The sequence below is a fragment of the Gymnodraco acuticeps genome, unplaced genomic scaffold (assembly GCF_902827175.1).
Source record: "Gymnodraco acuticeps unplaced genomic scaffold, fGymAcu1.1, whole genome shotgun sequence".
Classification (NCBI taxonomy): Eukaryota; Metazoa; Chordata; class Actinopteri; order Perciformes; family Bathydraconidae; genus Gymnodraco; species Gymnodraco acuticeps.
Genome location: NW_022991680.1, coordinates 476,899 through 497,049, shown reverse-complemented (window position 1 = coordinate 497,049; position 20,151 = coordinate 476,899). Strand labels below are relative to the sequence as shown.

The window sequence follows — 20,151 nt, the reverse complement described above, 5'->3', positions numbered from 1 at the left end:
AAGTATCTGAAGCTATTCACTATAGGTGAACAAGCAAAAGAGCTCTGTTGATGAAAAGACAAAGAAAAACAAAGATGGAGAGTGATACAACAAGTTAGTTTTACCATGCTAGATTACTAAGAAACGAAACCATTTACTCTTCCCCTATCATACCACTGAGATCTGTATTTGTAGTTCTTCGGTATTCCTACAGTAGTTTGTTTTGCTCTGAAAAGTAACATTACCAAGGCTGCTAGCGGTAGCCATGTTGCTAACAATGTTGTAGGGCGATATTTTCTCTTCAGATGTTCTTAAGTAAAGGATTGTAATACTTTGACTGCCATTAACAAAGTGCCTTTGTTGGACTGTTGTGTGGTTATTTGTGGCTCAATATACGCTACGAGGGTCCAACCTTGACCATGGCCTCAGAAGCCATTTGAGCTTTGCACGTTGTCTTGTAGTAACTGTGTGTTAGTGTGCGTACGTGTGTGTGTGTACATGTGTGTGTAAAGTGCTATCAGCCTGATTAAGGAACCCTCCAGCCCTCTTCACAAACACTAACGGAGCTGATAAAGCTAAGAGGTCTACAAACAGTGTATGGGCGTCCAGGAGAGCCAGGAGTTGTTTGCTCTTTGACTCGTTAAAAGCAGGCAGAGATGTTATAAAATGATTTTATCATGCTCTGATGTTGTATACCAGATGGTGTAGAGTCATTTAGGGTATGCATTACAAGTGGTTTGAACATCTGAAGACGTTTAAGAGTGTGTGGATACTTTTTTGCTGTTATTTTACCGACAGGTTTTGTTCTGCTTTTAGAAAATGTAATTATGTCAAAGAAATGTTCGACCTATTCTTTAGTCTGCCAGAGTAAAACCATCAGTTAAATGCCCTAATTTGAAATGTAAAGAGACTTAAGATTTAGGGAAATATAGTAGTTATAATTGAACAAAAGCATTTTAGAATATTTTAATACGTTTTTTCTTGAAGTAAAGCTAAATAGTTCTCTTTTTTTGATTGAATCCTCTTTGAACAAACTTCATTTAGACTTTTCTAAAGTTGTTATAACGTTACCTATATGGAGAATCAGCAGTTACAAGATAAGGGGTTAATACATGTTCCTGCTGCGGGTTCATGGAGTCAAAGAGACTTAAAGCCCCCTATAGAGCAAATATATATGATCCTTACAAAGTACACATCAGCCTGCAACAAAAGATGTTTTGTCCCAGTGATTAATGTGCTGTTTTGCTGTCTGTACACTTCTGAGTGTGTGTTTTGTTGTGTGTCTGTCCATCATGGTTTATGACGTACACTCATTAGTTTTTGTTTGAGAATAATAGTAGGACCCTTTTTATTCTGCCACCTTGTCCGTCAGGTATACATGCCTGTAAAGTCTTTTGAAAGCTGATGCCTTTCAGTTTTAAAAGAAAAAGATGAATATAGCCATATGTGTGTTGGGTAACGTGCTTCAAAAGGCCAGAATATCATTTCCTTCTTTCTTTAAGATGTGGCAGGAGAGAAACTGTGCATAGTTAGAAAATCACTGCAGAGGAAGTAAGTGCTGGAACATAAGTGTATTATGTTATTTGTATTCAAGAAAGTTTTGTCAGTATCCACACAAAGCTCAGTTTTCCCCCTCGTCACAACACAACCAGTATATTCTGTGCTAAGAAATCTTGTTATGAAACAGACACACAAGTACTGCTTCCGTCACTTCACATGCAATTAGTTACCCAACAGGTAAATCTTCCCAAACTGTAGTCTAAAGGCAGATGAAAGATGGATGAGGGGGGGTTTCCACCTCACCTCTTGGCAGCTTGTTTAGGAATATATACCCCTCACGTGTGTTTGCTCTGTGTGTGAATGTGTCGTATTTCACCTGCCTGTTTGCCGCCTCTCGGGGATAATAAGTCTCCGAGAGACGGCTGTGCTTTGACCCCCACAGCGCAACTATAGAGCAAAACCAAACACACCTGCCGCTCGAGAGCCTCGTCTCTTTATACGGAGACATTTGTTCTCCACCTCTACACACACATCACGAGCTGTTCACTCCAGGAACAGGATATCGTCCTGATTGGAGCCTGGAGTGCCTCTGATGTGTGTGTGCTCAGGTTTTAGTGCTGCAGGATTATTTTGACTTATATTGTTGTTTTAAAATGATAATAGTGTTCATTTTTAAGAGAATCTATACAAAACCAATATGTTTGTTTAGTCTGTAGAATACTTTATGTAGGAGAGTATATCTCTGGTATTGTAAAACATATTTAGACTTTAACGAATATCTGGCTTTCTGCAATTTGAATATAGCCCATCCCACAAAATCTATAAATTGTGTAGCTTTATCCAATTAAATCATGTTGGGATAAAGTATAGAAACAAGTGTTTATAATCACTATTGAATATGACGTTGTTTTAAAAATGAATAGTTTTGCATCAAAATTAACTTTAACTCAAAAACACATTCTGCTGCCCTTATTTTTTAGTTTTTCTTATCGCCTGACCCCTCCTTTGTGTTCTTTGGACCCCTCACCCCACTAATGGCTGTCACTGAGTGATTGATGGCCAATAGCAGAAGCTATCTAATCAGCGCTAATGAGGCCCGCTGTGTTAACGAGCCCTCGATGACCCACAGAGACAGACACACTCCCTCCTCACATCACGCTGGGGTTTTCAGCCAAGGACTCAATTAGGGAATAAATTCACTATATACTTATTTAGGTACAACAACAATGAAGCACAATTATGTCTCATAAATGTATATCATTCATTTTCAAAAAAGATGTGTTTCTAGAGAATATGAATCGGTCTTTGTTGGAGAAAACAAGATCCCTTATATCATGAAAAACATTAATTACATTACATGTTAGACGCTTTTATCCAAAGCGACTTACATACTCAATACTGTGGACAATCCCCACAGGAGCAATTTGGGGTGAAGTCTCTCAGGGACACAACGACATGCTGACTGCAGTGGGGTTTGACCCCTGATCCGAACACCAACGCACTACCCACTGCGCCACACTCCTCCCTGTTGCCATGAACTCTTTTACTTCTTGTTCTGGAAAGTACTAAACCCCACTTTAAGTAAGGCAGCTCGATCAGAGTTTTATTGTTTAGTTATTTATATCTCAGTTCTTTGGGCTCCTGCCTTTCCCTGATTCCCTGCCATTCATTTGGACTGTTCCATGAAAGATGACATGTTTTTTGTTCCAGTTGTTTGAATAGCAGCCTATTGAACAGATATTTTTTCTCTGTGTTGATGATTAGCTCACTGTTTGGCAACAGCACGTAGCGGCAGAGCAGAGAAATGTCAATGTTTGGGAGGGGTGGGATAAGTGGCGTGTTAAGATTTACTTGGCTCGTTATTCTGCACTGCCATTTCACAAGTTCTGCCTACCTTATTATCCAGAATCCATTGAACTTCTGTGAGAAAATAAATCACAAACCCCCAGAAATAATTACTCAATAGTGCGACTACAGGTCAGAAACTCCACATGGCATCTTTAGAAAGAAATAGCAGCACTTTTAATTTTATTTAGCGTTTAGAAATTGTTGGTCAAGGTCACAATCCTGAGCGACATGTCCTCTGGGCTCAGTTCAGCATTTCCCCACATTTTAGGTTACAGTTCAGTGAAAACCCCCCAGGCATTTTGGCATTTACTCCAGTTTGAAATATATTCAAATATTAAAAGTTAGTCAAATCAAATCAAGTTTTATTTATATAGCACATTTATAAACGATTTGTGGTCGAGCCAAAGTGCTGTACATATAATAAAAATAGCCTACAGTAGAGACACTTTACAGCAAATACAACAGCACAGATTGTTCAGAATATCAGTATGAGAAAAAACGACACCCAGTCAGATATCAGCTTTTTGTGGAACATGTAAATTGCCTCCCTAACGAAAGTTGCTTTAATGATAAAATGATTCCCTCACAGTCAGTTCATCAGTGAATATTAGACTGAATAAAATAGCAGAAGTCTTTTTTCTGTGAGAGTTCCTCTAAGATTCAGGTGAAATATTCCACCAAAACAGAGCCAACACACGAACTGTTAAAAAGCCAAACATTATCCATTACAAATAAATCAGTCCTAAATCTCACACACTTAGTCTGCTAATGACAGATGTAACCGCCAAGTAATAAGGTGTGTTAGGGACAACAAACTGAGCTGTGATGGCACACACACACACACACACACACACACACACTGCGGTTACTGCTAATAGTTCCTCACAACCTTTTCTTCTCAGGAATTTTATAATTAAGGGTTATTATATTTGGTGTGTGTGTGTGTGTGTGTGTGTGTGTGTGTGTGTGTGTGTGTGTGTGTGTGTGTGTGTGTGTGTGTGTGTGTGTGTGTGTGTGTGTGTGTGTGTGTGTGTGTGTGTGTGTGTGTGTGTGTGTGTGTGTGTGTGTGTGTGTGTGTGTGTGTGTGTGTGTGTGTGTGTGTGTGTGTGTGTGTGTGTGTGTGTGTGTGTGTGTGTGTGTGTGTGTGTGTGTGTGTGTGTGTGTGTGTGTGTGTGTGTGTGTGTGTGTGTGTGTGTGTGTGTGTGTGTGTGTGTGTGTGTGTGTGTGTGTGTGTGTGTGTGTGTGTGTGTGTGTGTCACCACAAATACAAACTCTGTCGCCCACACTGCTAACTGCCATTCAAACAGAAATACTGATCGCACACATTGACCAATACAGTGACACACACTGTGGAGGCACACACACTTTCTCACTCACACTTGTATTGTAGTTTTATTGTGAAAGGACATTTTTGACACCAGAGTTATTGATGAGATGTGGGAATATGTTTCACTCTGTTCACAGTTCGACTACCACACGTCAGGAATTACCTGTTATTTTTCTTGCATTAGCAACGAGTTAAACAGCCAGGTGATGCATCTGATAACTGAACAGGCAGAAACAAATAGCTCTTCTTTGAATACGTTGACATGTAGACATGAAGATTTGACCAAAATAAAAGTAATACATTGTGAATTGAGATGAGTAATCGATTAAACACATGTTTTTAAATCTATGGAGCTTGATTTTCCATAGATTTTAAAGGATTGCTTGAAAGGAAGGAACAGTTATAGAACTCATTTATTTATATAAAACAATGCAGGCCTTTTGCACATGTAGAAATAACATGTGAATTGAACTTGAACAACTTCTCACAATGTATTCAGTAAAACAACATGTAAGTTAACTTACGTGGATATAGAGAAAACATAGTCTAATAGATATATTTACAATGCCCCAAATCCCATCAGTCGTTGGGAGAAATGTGGGCGGATAAATGATGAGGTCACACTCTTCCCTTGTCTTAAAACTACTGTTGAGATCTCCTCAATTCACTTAATGCAGCGTGGCTTTTCAGGGCAGAAGCAGAACTTGACGTCTGCATTTTTTTAAATGATTGTCCCTCTCTTGTATATCAGCATCTGGAGGACACTGTTCAGGAACTAGTTGTACCAAATGCTCTGTATGTGATCACTACTTCCATTCTTGCAAGGATAATATATGTATATTGATATGATATTGAAGCTCAAGCCGGTGACGAGTGATATTTTTCTAACGATTATGATAAACCTTCCCTTATATTTCTAACACCTCTGCCCTCTCTTCCTCCCCTGCAGGTGAGAAGCCGTACCGCTGCACATGGGAAAGCTGCGACTGGCGTTTCGCCCGATCAGACGAGCTCACCCGACACTACCGGAAACACACCGGAGCGAAACCCTTCAAATGCATCGCCTGCAGCCGCTGCTTCTCCCGCTCCGACCACCTGGCCCTGCACATGAAGCGCCACCAGAACTAACATCTGGATGTACACAAACCATCCCATAATCACACACAAACACAGCAGGATCCACACACCTGAACAGACACAAAATCATCCCTGTGGAGCCGTGGAGCTCCATGGTGACACACCTTGATTGGCATCTAGGAGTATGCTGAGAAAACAACAGAGACTTTGGTCAATCCATGATGGACATTTGAAGGGAAATGGAAGAAAATTTTAAAGCAAGTTTTTAATGAAGGTTCTGGTTTATTCAATGAGACTCGGCTATTATGGTTGGAAAGCATATTCTTCCAGACTAGTAGAACAGTTCAAAATACACATTTAGATGTTTATTTGACAAATGGTGTCTATTTTTGTCTTAAGATGTCTTCTAGATTCACAAAAAATAGCATCAATCTTCTAGTATTAAAGTATTGAACTGCCTCATTTGCATATCATAAGATACAATTAAAGGAACATTGTTTATATATCAGGTAAAAAAAACTGGCCTTGTGTTATTCTGCTGCTTTCTCTCTTCTCATGGAACCAGGGGAAGTGGTTTCTTGCGGTTGTGAACAGAACCGTCACGGCTCTATTATACGCAATGTTTCTGCTATCAGTCAACACAGTGTTTGCTGAAGATTTAACAGCAGAGCTAATGATCTACCCGGGACTCAGAGATGATTTTCTGTCTGTTCTCATCACTGAAACAGATTTAAAACACACATACACACTTCTCATCAGAACATTTGGGACTTCTTCTGATTACAACCTGGAAACAACATGAACTGTCTGTTGTCCAACAAATCTACCACCACCTCCATCTTTGATCAGTTTCAGTCCTTTCTCATTTTGAGATATGAACTTTAAATTACAGGTTCGTCCTGCCTTTGTAAATACGTGTGTGTGTGTGTGTTGAGATTTATACTTGACATCCCTTTTTTTCTACATCAAATGTTGTACAATTCCATGTTGTGATTTAATCTCCCTCTAAGGGCCCTTTACAAAACAAGAAACAAAAACTCAACAGACTTTCAGAGAACTCCCTGGAAAAGTTAATAATCTGCCTGTCATGCTTGTTTCAGGTAATACCTGTCGATCTCACAGCGGAGCGATTTGCCAATGTTTGTATCCGTGATATTACCTGTTGCCACAGCGACCAGCTCCCCTGACGACAGTTTGCATGCAGTTTCTATTCAGCTCTGTGTTTGTTCAACACTTAAACTAAAGAAAGACAGAAATGGGTGGATAGACCTGTTGTGTAATCGTTCCTGATTGTTTTTTTAAATGTACAGTGCGGAGGGTACATGACACTCACGGATTGCAGAATCCTGTTAACTGGCTGAACGACATTAGCTGAACGTATTAATCGTCACTTGTGGCGGCTGCTTTTAAATATACATTTTTTTGAAAGCTCTGGGATGCCCACGCATTTTTGTGCAGTGATGTATGCTTTAAAACGACAGGAATTACAAGAGGGGGGAAACAATGTTGCTCCGTACAAAAATGATTCACTCTATAAACTGAACGTGAAAATCGTCTTCCACCATTTCTCTTTTAGATTAAATAACATTACAGTTAAAATGAAAGAAATTAAAATCATTGTTAATTTGTCAATCTAAACATCCCAGTATAAAATCTCTCTTGATACAAGGCAAGCTATTTCTTCATTTATTGTTTTTTTGTTATTCTGTGTAATAACTTAATGTAAGTCTTCCAATGGAGCTCATAGATGGATCCATGCCATTTATTTGACAAAAATACCGAAATTCAACGATTTGGAGGCTGAAATACTTCTGGCAGGGAATTACGGCCAACTGCTTTATTGTGAACCAATATTTTTAGGAGCCTGATTTTTCTTCACTGTTTCAAGCACGTTTTAGTTATTAAAACAAAAGATCTGTTGCCCGAGTAATCCCCACAATGATACATCATGCCTACAGCTCGGAAATATTTATTCGGTTAAACGGGTCATAACATGTTATATTGTAAGAACAGTTCTGCCTGTTCTCCTGCGCCACCTACTAAACTAACAGTAGAAGCATCTAGTGAACGTTGTCATTATCGCCCCCTACAGGCAAAGACAATAATAACTCCTGTAATTGCACCATCTGAAGGCAGTGAATGTTAGTGGTGAATTTAGTTGTTTGTTTCCTCGTAAATTAAACACTTTTCTGGCACTTGACCATCAGAAAACAGCACTAACATACACACATGCAAATGAATTTACATTAACAGTTCAAAGACAGAAGTAGTGGTAGTATTTTGTGTCTATTCGACATCTTTTGTCCTCTCTTTAAAGCTTTAAATTAAAAAAAATTCAACCTCAAAAACACTATCTATAGTAACAATTGCAGTTGTATTTTTTTGCCTGTATGGAGCAGACCACAATGTCTACGCTTATAGGTTTTTTTAACTTCTGATGCTGGTAGTTGTATTGCCTGTAGGTGGCGCTGGTTGGACTGGACCTGCCACTCTGAACTGATTGAACGATACTGCCTGAGTTGTTAAAGATATTTTGTTCTTCGCCCTTTAAAAACTCAAACTTTAGGAGCAGAAACTTGTCATTTCTTTAACTGTTGTGATGCAGGAATGTTTAGACTGTAGGTTCTACCCACCCTGTACTCCATAAAAACAAGCGTTTATCGACATCTTATTATTTCAAGTCTTTGATTGTCTTAATTTCACTTCTAAACGTTTCTCTCCAAGGAAACCAGTTCGCCTGCCTCTCTCTCTCGGGGGCGCGGACCACCCACTGTGTAAATATCTGTAGTTTAAACAGAAGACTTTGTAAATATGTATTTGGTTTTATTTACTATTATAATATTGATATTTTTTTTTCTTTTTTAACTAATGGGATTTTAGATCAGTTGTATGTGAATATGTGTTAAATTTGTTTTGATACTTATGTTTAAGAGAATGTATCAGTTTATGTACAATTGATGAGAACAAAACTATTTACTGTTTTCTGTTTGTGAAAAAAGCTGCAATGAAATAATAAAAAGATTCATAAAACAAAAGCACGTTGTTTGCTTGTTTCCTTGGTCTTTAAAATATGTTTAAAATGTCCTATTGTCTTTCTTGTAGGGTTAGAAAATTAATAATGAAAGAGAATCATTCAAGAAAAAATAAATTATAATGACGTTTGTTAATGTCAAGGGGATTATACATTTATACGAATTAATGTAGGGAACCTCTTTTTTGTGATCTTCTTATTCATTTCCTCAGAGTTGATCCTTTAAAGATCAAGTCTTTACTGATGATTCTTTGGTTTACATTATCGGGAACATTAGAAATGTTAAGAAAAAACGATGCCATTGGACCCAAAATACTTTTTTCATATATTTATTTTGGGAAAGAGCCCTCTGTAAATCAGCAGCAGAGCTCGCGTTAAACGAATATTTTCCGTCTATGACGTTTTTTTTTAACAATCTGAAAGCCGTCCGTCATTTTGACAGATTAGAACAAACTCAGAACAGCGCCAAAGTTTCCCCGCAGTGGGGCTCCGGTGTTATTATGCCGTGTTATTAAGCATGCCTTCCCAAAAGGAAATTATATCGTTTCCAAACCTAACTTTGCCGAACAGATCATTGAAATGACTGTGAGTACAAGCTTTACGCTGCGCTCCCACGAGGTGCAGTGGGCATGCATAACACGGCGCTAACAGTTCACGAGCGAGTGTGCGTGTGTGTGTGTGTCCCCCCCCCCCGGCAGAGTTGTGTACAGGCCGACGGGTTATAATGGATTTTGACGGAAATGTTACGATCCTGTCCGTCATAATGACGGGCAGCGAAAAAGTCTAGCGCAACCTCTGATCAGCAGATATGTTTTTTGCTGCTAATTTCTCAATACAAACACTTAAAAGGGACCTATCATGCAAAATGCACTTTGTTATGTCTTTTATACATAAATACGTGTCCCCGGTGTGTCAGGGAACTCACAAAGTGTCAGAAAACAAAACCCTGTCTCTTTTCCTCCATACTCACATCTCTAAAAAAAGAAAACCGGGGGGTGCAAACGAGCAGATCCAGAATTGTGGCTCCTATTACGTCATTGGCGACATCCGGCACACATCCAACCAAGCGGCAAACTGTGGGGTAGAGCCGGGAAGCCAATACCGAAGTGCCACACACTGCAGTTCATACATGGGCCGCTAGTGACTGGCTGCAGAAAGGAGCAATTTCCATAGACCCCATGTTAAAATGCCCAACTTTACAGCAGAAAAAAACATGTTTCTACCATGGATGCAATAAATATTATTATCGATAGTTAGATTCCACCTTCATGATTATGAATCTGTGAGTGAATTGTTTTCTAACACGACCCTTTTATTTATATTAGGTCTTAAAGTGTTTGCATAAATTACGGCGTGGTCATTTTGATGGACACGTACATGCCTCACTGTCAGCAAACAGCAACTTATCCACTCTGCTAGGCTACAACCATAGAGGCTACAACGTTAGTTAGTCATATACTGTACTTTACCCTTTAGCTTTAGCCGTGTTCGTGGTGATTGTGCCTTTTAGGGAATATTGTTACAAATACCAGACAATTAAAATGTCGTGCTGTGCGCTTGAATGTACTAACAGAACTTCCAAGAAGTCTAAAATGATAATATTATACATGTTAACCCCGTTCGCAGGTGTTTGTGTGCTTGGTAGCTTAGCTTGTTACTTATTAGCCAGCTAAGGACGTAACCCTTTATGCATACATATACATTTTAGTTTATGATTCAGCCTTGGGTAAGACTTTTATAGTCTATGGCTAGACGCTCATAATGCTAAACGGGAGCAAATGATAATAGAGGACCCGATTATCCCAGTGGTGGCCACCGGAGCTAACGGAGCCGCAGGGGACTAGCTCCAGCCGGCGTCCCGGAGCTAGCCCACTGCGGCCGTGTTAGGTCCGGGCGGTGGAGTCCGTCTTTTCTCAACGTGTAGAAAATATACAAAATATAGCTAATTCTCTTGCAGATTGTCTCATTTGATTATGAATGTAACGTTTATATAGGGGTACTACACTGTTAGCAGTAACTTGGTATGCATGTATTTCATGTTAGCTTAGCTTCTTAGCCTGAGCTAGCTCTGTTTACTTCCAGTTCGGAGGCAGCAGGTCCCGCCTCGGCTCCGCCTCTTTGCCCTTATTTGGAGCAGGCGGGATTAGACTCTGACGTCACAGTCGAGCCGTTAGTGGCCGACTCCGCCTACTAAGGGCTTCACGGCAACTGCAGAATCCTATGGGTGACGTCACGGACACTACGTCCATTTATATATACAGTCTATGATCCCAACCTATCGTCTCCGGCACACATGACACGTCCCAACCTACCGTCTCCGTATACAGTCGTCTAGCTCAGGGGTTCCCAAACTTTGCCATGCCAAGGACCCCCATATAGCATTATCATCTGGCGGGGACCCCCCTGTTGCAATTTTTTTTTTTAAATGATCAGTACATTATGATGGATAATATGACAAATTAATCATACAGTTTAATACATTTTCTTAATATATATTTGTATTAATAATTAATAATCAGTTATTCTTCTAAAATGTTTTGTATTTATCTTTTGTTTGTCATTTATTACATTCATTGTGTCTTCTGTTATGAACATTCTTAACACAATATTAAACAGTAATATCAACAGTAAACATATTTTTAAAGCATTTTTAAAGTGATTTCTGTCTTTATAATATTATATAATTTTGAACAGTAATATGAACAATTAACATATATTTTTAGCATTTTTGAAAGCTACTTATGCCTTAATAATATTATATATAATATTCAACAGTAATATTAACAATAAACATATTTATATTCATATATATAAACTAGGGCTGTCAGTCGATGAAAATATTTAATCGCGATTAATCGCATGATTGTCCATAGTTAATCGCGATTAATCGCAAATTAATCGCACATTTTTGATCTGTTCTAAATGTACCTTAGAGGAATATTTTTCAAGTTTTTAATACTCTTATCAACATATGAGTGGACAAATATGCTTTATGCTAATGTTTATTATCATTTGAACAATGACAAATATCCTCATGAATATTAAACACAACAACCTCTGAACATTACAAATATTCGCCTCAATTCAACCTGGAACCTCTCTCATACAATAATACAATACAAATGGTGTGTGTGTGTGTGTATGTGTGTGTATGTGTGTGTGTGTGTGTGTGTGTGTGTGTGTGTGTGTGTGTGTGTGTGTGTGTGTGTGTGCGTGCGTGTGTGTGTGTGTGTGTGTGTGTGTGTGTGTGTGTGTGTGTGTGTGTGTGTGTGTGTGTGTGTGTGTGTGTGTGATCGTTGGAGCTATGTGCAACTCAAGGCATATGCTCGAACGGGAGCTGCCTGGACGCTGCAATCATGTTGCGCACTATCCGTACTGAGTGTGCTGACTTTTCGTACAATGTCCCACTGTCTGGCTGCCTGCATAAAGTCAAGTGCTCGGCGCAGTTGTGGCGAAATGTCGCTCCTCTGTTTTCATTTAAACAGCTCCATATCCGTTAGCGCAGCTAGCTAGCACCAGATGCTAACAACAACAATGCACGTAAGGTCTCTCTCTCGCTCGCTCGGGCCACACATACACACACCCTCCCGGTCCTCCAGATGGCCAGTCGGTGCCTGCCGGTGAGCGTGGAAGTGTGGTCTGCCACAAGCGGGCGGCAGGAGCGGGGCTGTCAGCATCAGCTTGTAGATGATATTTTAAACTCGATGCGCTCTGAAACTACGGGGCGGCCGAGGAAAAAAAATACACATGCGTTAATCGCGTTAAAAGAATTAGTGGCGTTAATTTTTTTTTGCGTTAACTTGACAGCCCTAATATAAACATCAATATTTGCTACATCCGTGCTCTCATCCAGCTGCAGAGCGAAATATTCACTAGCTCTCACTTGCTCCAAAAGCTGAGCAGATACTCAGTTTCACTCTCAGTAGCTCGATTCTGATTGGCTTGAAGGGCGGTCGTGTGATTTAAAAAATATATATATTATATATATGAATAACTAAAACATATTAAAAGATTGGCATCAAAGGACACATAGATTGATAGATATGCAGTTATTAATAAAATCCCCCAAAAAAATGTAACTTTAAAAAAAAAATTCCCCTTTCCCTCAAACTTTGCATGACCCCCCTGGCGCCCCCTGGCGGCCCCCCGGGGGGTCGGGGCCCCCACTTTGAAAAACACTGGTCTAGCTGAATCCCCTCTCGCAGCTGTGTGTCTGTGTATTCAGCAGGATGTCTGCAGGAGGCACTAGGAGTAAAGTTGTTATATATATATACATAATACATATGTTGGCACTGTTCTAGCGGTAAACACTTAAGAAAGAACATGTCAAGCTATGTGCTATCAGAAACAATGTGCGGCGTGTTTACATTAGCAAACATGCGAACACTCAGAGCTAACCGTGGAGCTAACGCTGTAGGCTACTGGAGAGAATATGTATAGCGTAATGTCCTTGTGGTAAACCCTGCGAGAGAGAAAGGTTTGAGCTCCATACTGTTTCAGAAATAATGCTTGAAGTGGTTGGGAACATAATATGGCATTTAATCAGGGCAGCGTTTAGCTGAGTTTCTCCCGGTAGAAAACTCTCTAGCAGGGGAAAGCTGCGTGATGCTACAAAGGGGCGTAGCTAGCAGCAGCTACAAAGGGGCGTGGCTATTAGCAGACGTTCAATTTAAAGCAGAATCAGCCTGTTAGGAACAGGGCTGCAATAGAGGGGTATGAGCAGGATGAGGCATGGCTACAATGGGTGATCTGTTTGGTATTTTAAGCCAAAAACTTCACAGACATGTTTTGTATAGGCATGGCCCTACAATATATTTTTCAAATATAGCATAATAGGTCCTCTTTAAATAACCCCATCAACCGGTGCTCAAAGTAAAAAAATGCTCTAAAGCCGAATTCAGAGTTATTTTACTTCCCCAAAATTCGAAGGTGGGGTCAAAAGAAAATACTAGCTCGCTCTTTTAGCTAGCATATATCAGTTGAGTGTCAACATAATTGAATACTTTATACTTGTTTAGCTTCATGCACCAATGGGTAACTTTCATGGGACTAAAAAAGGCCCTTACTCCAAACTTATATCCAGTGTTCTTTATTCATCAATGCAGGAAAGAGGAAAGTAAACAGAGGTACTGACCGGCGCCAAACAAAGCCAAAAAGGGGCGGGGCTTAGGAAGGGTCACCTGCATGATACATGACTTACATTTATTCCTGTCTTCCAAAGATTTGACTTTCCTCTGTGCGTGATATTTTAGCATGGTGGCGATAACCTCCTATCTGTGAGGAGATAATAGATCGGGTCAAACATTAAAAATGGAATATCGACAGCTTTTGACAAAAACATGGAGGAACAGTTAATGATTCCCTCCCATGGACTCCTCCGATCCGTTATGGCAGGTCTCAGATCCCTGATTGTGTCTATAACGTGGCAGCTGAAAGGTCACGGCAGGAAGCTGCGTGACACCGAGATCCTGCAGGGTTCACTGGGGGGTAAGACGACAGTTAGTACTTAGCTGTAAGTAATCATTATGTTTGTGCCAAAACGCTTTCAGCAGGGAGCCTCAGAGATGTGCTTCTTCGTCTGGGACAACGCCCCTTATAATAAACATGTACTTTACTGTATGTAAGAGTCTAAGTGTATATTATCTTTTTATATATCATGCATCAACAAGAAAAAGTAACTCAGGTGAATCTACAGTGCAGGTTATGCAGTCTGTGTTTTAGTCGTTGATGTGAACTTCACTTTTTATCATAGCCATTGTTTGTCTTTTCCCCTCTGTCTTTTCCCCATACTGTTTGACATCCTTAACGCTGCTAAACCAAGTCAGTGCCTCATTAAAACGTTGTGATGCCAAGCATTGTTCAATCCCGCAAAACATTATTTAAAATTACACTCGAAATCCATGTTTCTGAAAGACACTGAATACCATAGTGAAGGCATTATTTTGAATAAAAACACATGATGACATGATGCAGAAAACATTGAGCCTATTTCATTTGTATGTTATTTTGCAGCCATCAAAACATGGTGTGAAGTATTTCAGTATTTGTCAGATAAATCAACACAGACTGTATATGTATTTATTAGGGCCGGGACTTTAACGCGTTAATTAAGATTAATTAATTACACAAAAATTAACGCGTTAAAAAAATTAACGCATTTTAATCGCACTTATTTTTGCACCGCGGAACGTTTCTCACTGGATGAGTTTCAGGCGTACCGATTATACTGGAGCACCAACTAACGTTCATGACTTCAGACAACAACAAACCACAGTGAACAACAGTGGGAAATGTTGTTTTGAAAAACGGACGGATGGAAGCGTCGATAAGAGCACGGTTGTGTGCAAATTATGCAAAAAGGAATTCGCATATCACCGCAGCACATCAAGCCTCAAGTATCACCTCAATGCAAAACATATAGCAGCTAGCGTGGACGTTAGCCTCTTTTATCGCGTTCACACCAAAAAGAGCCGGTACTAAAATTAGTTCATGAGAACCTTTTTACCCCCACGAAAGTCCCTGCTAGAGAGCTGCTAGAGAGCAGGGACTTTCGTACGGCTCTCTTGTGAAAAATAGCTATATTTCTGATTGGCTGGGCGGATTGCAAACCACGCCCCGTAAAACTCCCAAAAAGTTTTGTGAAGCCGCCATTTTATTATCCTCGCATTAGCATTATTAGCATTAGCCCAGCGCAGAAACGCAGAGAGACTAACTTATGGCAACACAAAATAAAACATGGGAGCGGTGGAGATGAGGAGGTGTCGGCGTTCTGGCGATTTACTCGGAAGGCTGCTGGGACTCCCAGCAGCTTCTACTGAAGCCAGTCCCCAACTCCGGGGACTTCCGGCCGGGGACTTTGGGCGGCAGTATACGCCGTGAAGTGGTTTGCGGCCTGCCAGTAAACCCAAAGCAGAAGAAGAAGAAGTGACGTCATCGGCTTCATTTGCCTAATCCACCCCCAGGTTCAAAGAGTTCTTATGAACTAAATTCTCATGAACCTTTGTGGGAAAAGTACTGCGGTGTGAATGCGCCTAATGGTATACTAAAATCCATGTGAAAAAAATTGCTTCTCACTGTTCTCAGGTCAAATATTTATATGTGATTAAAAATGCGATTAATTTCGATTAATTAATTACAAAGCCTCTAATTAATTAGATTAATTTTTTTAATCGAGTCCCGGCCCTAGTATTTATGTTTAAAAACGAATACAATGATCATATTTTTTTATTTAAGCATGTTGTGGTCAGACAGTCAACCACTATGGTCCGAACCGAAGACTCTCAAGACATTTTTTATGGATTTCTGATACATTTCCGTACAATCATTCATGGTCGCCAGAGGATAGATCCCACTGACTTTGATCATCCTCAAAATATTAATCTAGTGCCACCAGTGGGTCAAATCTTTAACTTATCTCATGAAATATCTCCCAGATGTATTGGGACATCAATACAAACATTCTTTATTTGCACATTTTTTTGTTGACTTTTGTAGCAACACAATGAGGTTGTTAAATGATGAGTGAAATGTCTCATCGACTACAGGGCGGATTATCAAAACAATCTGCATTGACTGTCAATATTCAAAGTATTAAAAGAACATAACAAAGATGACTGATTTGCATATTAGAAACTGGTCCAGATATTGAAAGGCAGTGAGTTGGCAGCAGCCGTGTTACAGTATGTTCTCTGCATGAACACCATGACTCACCGTCACTGCAGTGCGTTCCTCTCACTCTGCTGTTCAGGTACATTTCCTTGGCCTCCTCCTCCGGAACATTTACCTGAGTGCTGGTGAAGCTCATTCCACAGTCGCAGCAGTAAAACTCCTGTCAAAACTTGTCCGACCCACTCTGCACAGTTAAATATCTCTCTGGGCAAAAGGCAATAAAAAGAGAGACTTAAGTGTGGATTGTGAAATTGAAAAGAAGGTCAAAATGAAGCCTAAACTCTGCTCATATACCAAATAAATGTCAATGCTTTCACACTGCCACTCAAGGTGTGATAACATGTTACCCATCAGCCTCTATTGAATTTACTTTCTGTTATTATTAATAAATCAGTTTACCTTGCAGCCCAAATAAAAACACAGATTTTGAAACTTATTTCACCAAATTAGACAGTAACTTCTCCCTCCCTGTTTCGTTAATGATATTGCTGGACAACTTACACCTTTATTACCTATTTAAGTACATGGAGGTCACTGAACTCATGTAATCCCCCAACAAAACACAGGGAGGGTGTGGGGGTGTGTGTGTGTGTGTGTGTGTGTGTGTGTGTGTGTGTGTGTGTGTGTGTGTGTGTGTGTGTGTGTGTGTGTGTGTGTGTGTGTGTGTGTGTGTGTGTGCGTGTGCGCGTGTGCGTGAGAGAGAGAGAGAGGCCTTTAACTCGTGAGATAAACAAATAATGTCAAATTGAAGATCCCTCTGTGCAATCACATATATGAAGACATGCAGGAGGAATACAGTGGGATACGTTGAATGGATATAACCTTGTTAGTTTTACCCTAACAAACCTGTTAAACCCGAGCCTGTTTTTCAGGTTTCAGGCTCGAAAATGACATTCTCAGAACAAATGACCATATGTTCTCAAAGTAATAATAAACCTGTGAGTTGGATGTAGAAAAGTCAGATTCAATATAGATGTTTTTTATTTTAAAGATAATTCAGATTGAACATGGTAAAAAACTGTAAATTATAGTGTCCGTCCAAAAAATATTTTGTACTTATAGTGAAAACTAACCTTGGATGATGGGTTAGTAGACTAAAAGCTTTAGGAATCCAAAGTACAACATATAATAAGTACCCTGTATCAAGATTGATGCAAAACAAGTGATATTTGACCTTTTTAGACAGATTTAGAAAGAAAACCCTGTTCTGGGGCCATTTGGGTGGATTTTCCATATCTCTGGCCCCCCTTGCTGGATTTTGACATGTGACATCTCTCTCTGGCCGTCAGAGCCAATGGAATCGAGGGGAACTCTCACATAGTCCTTATTTGGTAATGTGTGTGTGAGAGACTGCCGCATAGCCTAGACCGGAAGCAGCAGCCAAAATTGGAGAGCAAATGGTAGCTACCATTAGCAGCTAACATTTGCTCTCCAATTTTTACATAAAAATGGAATTATGGATTATAAATTAAATCATTTTTGTATACAGAGACGTTAAAAACCTATGGATTAACCGATTCAGCCGCGTTTTTTCTGGTTTTAATGCCATTGAACATGTCTTTTGATCAGATTGACAGCTATGGTGAGACGATCTCCCTAGAAACTCCGTAAAGGTACGTGTTGTGATGTCTGTATTTGCTTCCCCTGTCGCGAGTCCGGATCACTCAGTGATGATACTATATACCTAAATAATCTGTGGAACCTCAGCTTTCATCGGATATCTTGTATGTGCGGCTACGATAAGTAATAAGGGTACTTTTATCTTGAGTTCTGTCCCGATCCGTTAGCATTTTTCGCTAAGTGGTCATTTAGATGCTTCTTATGAGACTTGTGTTTTGTATTGTCAGTTAGCTGAGATTATTTCCGTTAATCTGGTATAACACATTAATAGGTTCTTAAATATTAAGATCCCCTAAGACACAGTGTCGTGAGAGAAAAAAAACATGGTCCCCGCCGACGGGGACCTTGGGGTTTAACAGGTTAAATCCTCCCTGCAGCACCCTGAGTCAGTAAGTGGTCCTTAGGGAGGATTCACATCACCAGGGGCCTCATTTATAACGCCGTGCGTAGGATTCACGTGGGAAGGTTGCTTACGTAGTAGAAATCCAAAAAATAGGTACAGAAATGTTCCGACATTTTCCGATTCACCGAACATTGCGTACCGGCGAGGAAAGTGTGTACGGCACTTCCTACGCCGGTTTCCCTTTATAAATCACAATCGACTCGAAATGCGGTGCAGCTTTTGGGGGCTTCACGTAACGCCCATATTTGCCTATAAATAGGCTAGTCAAAGAAACGCCCATTCATTCATTCATTTTGACTGACTGCATGAAGAAGATAGCAGGAAATGACGACAGAACAGCTAAAAAATACATCTCACACCGTGTCAGATGTTAGTTATTTTGGGGAGGTGGAGATAAATCATATTGTTTGGTGGATGCCGTTTGAACCAAAGTAGCAGCATGGAGGTCGGGTCGTCACCAAAATAAATAAATAAATCGCCCGAAAAAGGTTAATGACAAAAAAAATACACATAGCCTTCCTCAGGCCGTGTGTTTGTACCGGGGACAGGAGACCCCCCCTTGATGAGAAACTGTAAGAAATGATCGGGGATTCCCTCCGGAGTGGAGTCATGACGACTGGATCTGACGACCCTCCCCCCCCCCCCCCCCCCCCCCCCCCGCAGCAACTCTATATCCACCAGTTAAAGGAAATACAACTAATGTGTTGTGTTATATTTGCTGTACAATTTACCACATATGGTGTTCTTAGTTTCCATACCTCCTGTGTTTTACGAGCGACTTATCAAGTCTTAGCAAACGGCATAAAACATAATTAAACGTGATAGTATATAAAACCATGCTCGTATCTACAACCTATAGAAATGCAACGGCGTCAGTTTAAAGTAATGCTGTCCTCCTGCTTACCGCATCATTTATGAGAAAACATTTCATAACATTAACACAACATATTGGAGGTGGTTTTAAATAACATATCCGTATTTATTTATTTCTCCAAGTTATGTTTTTGTGTGCACTGAGGAGTCTCAAACAGGCGTTTGTTAAATCATTTAAAGATTGGCTTTAATCAATGTTTGAAAATGAATTCTTCATATATGATAAATGAGAGGTAACATTTTATTTATGGTATTATTTCCACACATTTCTCTCCATTCTTCCTTCTGCCAACGGTGTCGCAGTTTCTCGTCTCTCCCGTTGTTGTGCTTAGTGCGTACGCATGGGTTAGAGTTTGCGTGGAGGACCACACGTTTTCCCATCAAGTTAGTATTTTATAAATCGCAAACATTGCGTAGAAACTGGCATACGCCATTATTTGAGCGTATATCCCTTTATAAATGAGGCCCCTGGAGACTCTGAAATCACTTTTAGAGAGTGGACAAAGAATTTACAGAAACAGCGAATATGTGGTTTACAATCTTTAACATCTTTTACATTTGTTGACATCTTTAAAGCTGATTTCAGAGTTCCCTGGTGCCAAACGGTGTAGCCTACCAGGATGTGAGAGCAGCGAAGTATTCAGGAAGTAGAGTGATGAAAGCCAGAGAACATAACTTGTTGGATTGCTTCATCAGTCATTATCATCAACCCTGTGATCTGGCACATCAAGATCTCTGCAGTCAAAGGGCATTCAAGGTAAAGACCTTTCTGTCAACACTTCTGGACCGGTATGAGGCGTTGTTTCAACCGTTAACAGCGTGACA

General features: G+C 40.0%; 1 protein-coding gene across 1 annotated transcript in view; it reads left to right on the top strand.

The window, feature by feature from the left end:
* Positions 1–8,397, top strand: part of klf5l (Kruppel-like factor 5 like) — a 28,124-nt gene extending 19,727 nt beyond the window's left edge. Inside the window, exon 4 of the mRNA XM_034198735.1 lies at positions 5,604–8,397. Coding sequence (XP_034054626.1) covers positions 5,604–5,782 — 179 coding nt within the window. The 3' untranslated portion in view covers positions 5,783–8,397. The remainder of the gene's footprint in view (positions 1–5,603) is intronic.
* Positions 8,398–20,151: the final 11,754 nt, after the last annotated feature.